Source organism: Emydura macquarii, unplaced genomic scaffold, assembly GCF_026122565.2.
Source record: "Emydura macquarii macquarii isolate MOO-44397 ecotype Brisbane River unplaced genomic scaffold, CSIRO-AGI_Emac_v2 contig_383, whole genome shotgun sequence".
Classification (NCBI taxonomy): domain Eukaryota; kingdom Metazoa; phylum Chordata; order Testudines; family Chelidae; genus Emydura; species Emydura macquarii.
The window spans coordinates 4977316-4984727 of record NW_027130520.1 but is presented as its reverse complement, the minus strand read 5'-3'; the positions used below and the strand labels follow the sequence as shown (position 1 = coordinate 4984727).

Here is a 7412-nt window from a genome sequence, read left to right as displayed (position 1 = left end):
TCCTATTGCCATTAATGGAGGACCAAAGTGCTCAACATCTCATAGGACTGGGCCCTACAATAGCTGCCTTTATAAAATGGCAGGTAGCCTATGTCTCATTCCTCCTTATGGAGTTGTAGTTACTGTATTATTTAAATCAGAACCTTTGGTGCTATGGGGCGCTGTGCTGCTGGGTGGTATATTTTGTATGGTATATTAAACTAAGGTCCTATACCTCTTCCACCCTCCTCTCCACATTGCATGAGTCATGACACATTTTGCAAAAGCAGGCCTTGTTAAAGGACTCATTTCTGACATTGGATAAAGCAATGCCAACATGCTCAATCATTTGTGTGCCTTTGACTTGTTTTCTTCTGTGGTATTCTTAGCGTCCTGGGCAAGTTTCAAGTTTGGATAATTACATTTAGTCTGCCAACATGTTCACCTGTAGTTTAACTTTGGATAAGGTATTTGCTACTTTGTATCCTAAACACTGACCACGTTTCACCCCACTAGTTGCGGTATTGAAGTGGTGAATGAAGTAATTCCCTTATATAAATATGGTTTGTAAAGCTCACAGGGGACCCTCCTGAATTAATGGTTCTATATAAGGTAAGTTTCATAATGAATCATGGCAATGAGTGCATACTAAATTGCAATACTTTATTTATTTAGCATCTTTGATCCAAAGCACTTATATATAAAAAAGCAATAATGAAAATTCCTTACAACCAATACAATAAAAATAGTGACTCCTTTGGGCACGTCATTTTCTTTCATAAAATGCAACTTGGAAACATTCCATTCAATTGCTGCAGAAATGACTGAACATTGGCCCTATGAATAACAAAATCTATAATACAAGATAATATATAGTTTATTTAAATGATCCAAACTTTTCAATGCTAAACTAACTGCTGGGGAAATTCATGACAATTCTATATGTCTGCTGAAATAACTGGCCTAAAAATTAATATACTATTTGGGATTTTAAAAAAAACTGTGAATTCTTTGCTTGTGAAGCTAAAAAAGTAAGAGCCCTGGTTAGAGAGAGATTCTGCATTGACCACAGACTGGTAAACCTAATGCAGGCCAAATTATCCTTGGCATAAATGGAAATTTTTGCCAAGTCTGCAGGATTCAGCCCACCCTGTGAATAAGCGCTATGAAAGATCTCCCACATATTTCTTTCAAGATATATCAATGCTGACTTGAAATGTCCATAATCTGCTGCTGTGCTTCTTTTGACATTCGTTTCAGGTTTGATGATAGAATCCAAATGTTCCAATTTGGTACTAGGTTGAAATCACTAAACTTACACCTGTGACCCAATACAGAACTTGATCTCGGTCCTCCAGAGGTGAAAGCCTTGGCCAGCCTTTTCAAATTTGAGTGCCTAAATTTAGGCACTTAAATCCACATTCAGAAACTTAAATAGAAACTGCCCAATTTTCAGAGGTGCTGAGCACTAATATATCCTGCGGATGGATTTTATTTTAAAAGAAAACCGAAGGCATATAAACCCTAAGCCAACCATTAACTGAAGGGGGCTAGGAGGAAATTTTCCTTATGGTCAGGTTATGCTACATCTATCTATTTCAGAGTTCTTATGCTTTCCTCTGAAGCATCTGGTGCTGGCCACTGTAAGAGGCAGCATACTGAACTAGATGGATGTCTGGTCCAATGTGGTTTGACAGTTCCTATGTCCTTATGAACCAAAGGGAGCTGTGGATGTGTAGCACCCCTATGATAATCAGACCACTTTTATTCAGGTGCCTGAATATTATTTAGATGTCTAATTTCAGGCTTCCAAATGTGACAATTTTGCCTTTAGTGCTTTAATCCACTTCCCAGTCTACCTAATTTGGATCTATTCTCTGAATCCACCTTATCTTCATAAATTACTACAATATAAATTGACTTGAAAACAATATCTAATCAGATGGCAATATAGCAGGGTTTGAACAGAAAAGAGCCATTTTGCCAGCTGAATCCTGGTAGTTTTTTTGACAGCACAGTTCTCTAGTAAGCAGGAAAAGTAACTGTGTGGTAGAGAGGGCATTGTCTGAGCTGAGAGTATTCAGCCCTAGACCATTACATTGGGAAGACAACTCTGAGCACTCATAAGATTAGTTTATGCAGATTCATGACTTAAACAATTGAATACTAGAAGATCTTCTGTCTTGTTTAAAATAGACTTTACAAATACTAGATCAGCTTCTCAGATGCTTTAAATCATTGAAGTCATTGGACCAGCTGCGAATCTGACCCAATGAGTTCAGCATTAAGCCTTTCTTGGTCTTAGCTTTAATACTTCTTTGTGAACTGAGAGACTAGAGTTCTTTTCTGAACTATTTTTAAGTAGCAATACCAGCTATAGTTTTTTCCTTAGAGTTACATCTGCAGAAATCTTAATGAGATTATTTACCATGGATACCTGTTTTAATTCTCATGACAAGCATCAAAACAGTCCTCCCTGATAAAATTAGGTTGTAGCTCAGAAATACATATGCTATCTTTTTAATTAGTCATCTTTCAGTAGGTAAATGTCAGCTCCTAAAATACTGCCTTTATCATTCACTTTAAAATATTTCCGTATACTAGACAGACCCAAGTTTTCACATGTGGCTTCTAATTGTTGGATGCCTCCATTTTTGGGACCCCAACTTCAGACCCTTTGTGCCTGACTTTCAGTCACGCTGAACGTTTGCAGCTCCAGCTGAAGTCAGTACGAGCCACAGGTGCTCAGCACCTCTGAAAATCAAGCCCTCGCTGTCTTGATAGGCACCAAAGTTGTAGGCCATTTTTGAAAATGTGGCCTTAAATCTCTCAGCATTTGAAAGCATTGGGTAGGTTTTTCAAAAGTGCTCAGTATTGGCCTATCTCTGCTCCCAGTGAGGGCAGTGGGCGCTTTACTTTTGACATGGCTGGAAGCAGAATTAGATCAATGGTGAGAGCTTTTGAAAATCTCACCTATGTATTTAATTTCAAAAGAACACCTGGTGCTTAATACCTGTGCTCTAGAACAAGTACCAATTTTCACTGAACTGCTAACCTTAATAATGTTTTCAGCGATGTGGTTAACATTAGAATTAGCAGGCATAACAAGATGGCAATGTATTACCATGTAAACTATTCACAGGTAATTTCTAAACTTGCAGTTAGTGTCAGGTGCTGTAAAATGCTGGTTTTCACATCTTCCTTGTGATGGCTTTAAACTAATTCGGAAATGTACAGATATTAAGCGTTGTCACAGCAAAGTGAGTGAAAACCTGATTATTTCATTGTTAATTTCACAGTTGTGTGTTTTTCCCTGGATCAGCTCATTTCTCTGCTCACACAAGGACTTCTAAAGCAAACGAGCAATGCTACACCACTAGCACTAGTGTCATGGACACAATAAGACAAAATGAGCATTTCGTTTCTATGCAACAGGATGAAAATGTGCAAACTGTCAGCTCGTAACTAAATTTCCTGTTAGGTGCAAAGTTAGTGCAGTGTCAGCAATACTATAGCTAGAACAGAACAACGGAATAGGAAAACGTTTATAAACACAGCTCTTGGTGCACATCATGCAAACTGCTGTCAGAACTGCAGTCTAATGCAGTGACTCATTTAGGCTTAGTTCGCTGGGAGTGCTCCTGCTCAGATTGGTAAAACTGGCCATAAGGGATTTAACTTTATAGGCATAGTAGTCCCTTAAATTGACTGAGGGAACCTCTTTCATGCCATCACCAAAATCACAGCTCCTCATGGCACTTTCTAGCTGCTTCTGACGCCTATAAAAGTGAGAGAATTTATTGAAGATGAGCGTTATAGGAAGCACTACCACCAGGATACCAGCTAGGATGCATGCAGACGCCGTCAGTTTGCCAGCAGTGGTCCCTGGGACAACATCTCCATAGCCAACTGTGGTCATGCTAACTGTAGCCCACCACCAGCAAGCGGGGATGGTGGCTAAGCCCTCGTTTTCTTCTTTTTCAATGGTATAAGCCACTACCGAGAATATGGAGATCCCAACAGAGAGGTATAGTAAGAGAAGCCCTACCTCTCTGTAGCTATACTTTAAAGTGGCCCCAAGAGACCTGAGGCCAGTTGAATGTCGAGCAAGTTTTAAGATGCGAAAGATCCTCATTAGTCTCAGGACTTGGGCTACTCTGCCTAAATTTGCTAGCGCCGGGCTACTTTCCACAACCAAGTTAACAATTAAGGTGATGTAAAATGGGAGGATGGACATGAGGTCAATCAGATTCAGCGCATGCTTGAAAAACTTCAGGAAGTCCGGAGCCACGGCAAACCTCGCCATCAGCTCCAGGGTGAACCAGGCGATGCCAAAGTGTTCCACGATTTCAAAGCGCGGATCTTCCTCTGCCTTGCCGGAGCTGTCCAGCAGCTGGAAGTCCGGGAGGCTGTTCAGGCACATGGTCACGATGGAACCAAGAACCACCACGATTGACAGGACGCTGAAGATGCGGCTCAAGACGGAGTAGCCGGGATTATCCAGAGCCAGCCAGAGCTGCCGCCTGACGTTGCCGAAGGGCTGCCTGTCGAACTTGGAGGCGTCGTTGTAGAAGGCCAAGATTTCGTCGAAGGAAGACGTGGTGCTTTCCCGCTCGCTTTGCTCTTCCCATTTCTCTTGCTCCGGCTCCATTTTCCTGCCGTGGTAGCTGTAGCTGCAGCAGGAGTCGATGAAGAACTCGTTGATGCCCCAGTACTCGATCTCCTGGCTGAAGGAGAACACGCACAGCTCGCCCATCACGTGCAGCTTGCCGGTGTTGTAGAAGTGCAGCACGTAGGGGAAGAGCTCCGGGTTCCGGTCGAAGTAAAACTCCTGCTGGGCGTCGTCGTAGTCGTCGCAGAGCTCCAGGATCGACTCCTTGGAGCGGCAGCTCAGCAGCTTGCCCAGGCGGGTCTCGGGGAAGCGCAGGACCGTGGTGGATCTCATCTTCTTCTTGTAGCCCCCGACGTTGACGCTGATCTCATTGTCTCCCGCAGGAGCCGGAGATGGACCCTGCCGGCTCGGCCCGGGCATCGCGAGCGTCTTCCGGAGGCCGCTGGGGACACAGACCTAGAAGGCGATTGAAGAGCGAATCAGCACCAGCGGCGAACCCCTGGGAATCCCCCTCCCTCACCCCACCCCCATCCTACCGTTCCCCCCGCAAGACAATGCATCGATCCACGGCAGCATCCCGGAGCCAGCCCCCTCCTCTGCCGCACGCCGTGGGCTCGGGCTGCTCCTTTGTCTCGGATGCAGACTGAGCATCACGACCATGTAATTAGCAGCGGCCGCCAGTCCCTCCAGTTCACCGGGAATCACCCACCCCCCGTGACCCGCTCCGGGCTGGGCTCCGGCTCCTTTCCTCCCGGGCCGGGAGAAGCCCCTCGCACCACACGCGGTGCCTGCTCCCGGCTGCCCGGAGCGCTCACACAATCTCGGCCACCGGCGATCGGCGCTGGACGTTATTACCAGGGCAGTTTGGTGCCTGGGCTGGAGAGCCCAGCCCAGCCCTCCAGTGCATGTACCAGCCCTCCCTCCCCCCCCCCCCCCCGCGGGGGTCACTCCCCCAGCTGCCCTCTTGGCACCGCCTCTCGCACCCGGCAGGGACTTGCCCTGGACACAGCCTGGGTGCAGGGAGCGCGCAGCGTCCGCCGAGCCGCCCGCCAGGCTCCGGCGCTGCCCTGGGAAGGCGCCGCCCTACCTGTTAGCTCAGCAGCTGGGCGCCCGGGCAGGCGCGTGGAGCGTCCCGCAGCACCTGGCCGGCATCGCGGCTGCCCCCTGCACGCGCGCTCTGGGGGGAGGGTCGCGAGCCGGGTTGCCTCGCCCCTGCGTGTGCCGGAGGCCGCAGCAGTCACTGGGGCTGGGGAGCGGGCAGCAGCGGCGGCCGGGCTCCCATCCTGGCTCAGCCACCCGCGGGCTGCCCAGGGCGGAGCGGGCGCGCGGCGGTGCTGAAGGGACAGCTCCCGCGCCGGCCGCGCCTCCCCACTCAGCTCCGGCGCACACGCCAGTCACGGCGAGCACCAGCCGCCCCCCTCACTTTCCATCTCAGCCCTGCCTAGACAGCCCCCCCTGGGCGCTGCCTGCCGCTGGCCAGGTGCGTGGGTGCGAGCAGAGCGGCTCTCGGAGGGATCCGACCCCCCAGCCAGGGCTGGCGGCGGGTGGAAATGTAGGGCCGTGGATCGGGAGCCCTGCAACGCCCCTGCCCCTGCCGAGGCAGGTTCCCTAAGCGTGTCTGTTGCACAGAAGCGTAGCCTGGCTCCCTGTCTGAGATTTGATGGCACGAACGCATTGGATGTGCTGGAGTTTTTTTTTTCTCTCTCTCTCTCTCCTGCCCCCACGCTCCAGCGCGGCATGGAAATGATAACAGCTCCCGAGATGTTCTTTTTAATCCGTTTGAAAGCCTGCTCGCCTCACGATTTCCCTACTCCATTTCGCAAGTTTGCAAAGCGTCACTTGCAAACAAAAGAGATGGCTTCAGTTTCAGCGGGTCCAAGTCCAGAGCCGTGTGTGACTGCGCACACAGTGTTTGCTGACTTATGTGTACACTGGGTCTGTGCATAGTCAGAAACGCTGAGTGCTAGCAGCAAAAAACCTAATTGACCTACATTGATGCCCTGTATAAATATGGGCATGTGAGGTTGTGGACAGGGAGTCAATTGAAGTGTTTGTGTGTGTGTGTGTGTGACATGCCACTGCATTATCTCCCCCACCTACATGCAGCGCTTCCATCCATGTATGAACTTGCCCGGGTGCAGATAACGCTCTGAAATTAACAGGTAGTATTCATTTTGATTGAAGCCACATATGCACTTGTCAAAACAATTCAGTCTGCCTGAAGTCGTGCTGACGCAGGAGATTAGCTAAATGCCACTCACATCTCGCGCCCAGAAAAGAAGGCTCCAAATCGTCAGTGTCACAGCGATTTAAAAAGATTGCATTAGTGCCCTGCCATTTTGGAAGGCAGAGTCCCAAAGGATCGTCAGCAATTTAAATAAGGAACTGCCATGCCTGCTGTCCACCTCCCACCCCAGCCTTGAGCCTCTTTGTTGCTTTTGACAGAACAATATTTTTGGACCTCAAGTGCTAGGTTATACTAGGAACAGCAAAGCACTATTAAGAACAGTTCTTCCCTCCATGTTAGACACCTGGTCAGCTGTTTCTGCAGATCCAGCCTGCTCCATTTCTACAGCTGATTGGATTGTACAATGGCTGTGATTGTACAGAGCACAGGTGCTCTGGGGTAGGAGCCTTATAAATGGGTTGTATACCTAACTGACCTAGCGCCCTGCAAACCCCATTATCTTGTCCTAGTTGTCTGCTTCTGAGACTCTGGCACCTGAACCGAACATAAGACTGGCCATACTGGATCAGACCAATGGTCCATCTAGCCCAGCATCCTATCTTGTGGCAGTGGCCAGTTCTAGATGCTCTAAAG

General features: G+C 48.2%; 1 protein-coding gene across 1 annotated transcript; it reads right to left on the bottom strand.

The window, feature by feature from the left end:
- Window positions 1–628: 628 nt before the first annotated feature.
- KCNS2 (potassium voltage-gated channel modifier subfamily S member 2) lies at window positions 629–6281 on the bottom strand. Its single transcript, XM_067535891.1, has 2 exons — window positions 5679–6281; window positions 629–5047 (listed from the first exon to the last, which is right to left on the bottom strand). The coding sequence occupies exon 2, from the start codon at window positions 5009–5011 to the stop codon at window positions 3578–3580; it is 1434 nt and encodes a 477-aa protein (XP_067391992.1). The 5' UTR covers window positions 5012–5047; window positions 5679–6281; the 3' UTR covers window positions 629–3577.
- Window positions 6282–7412: the final 1131 nt, after the last annotated feature.

Excerpts from the sequence above, each read along its gene's own strand:
- KCNS2 (XM_067535891.1), bottom strand. The coding sequence starts at position 5,011 with ATGCCCGGGCCGAGCCGGCAGGGTCCATCTCCGGCTCCTGCGGGAGAC.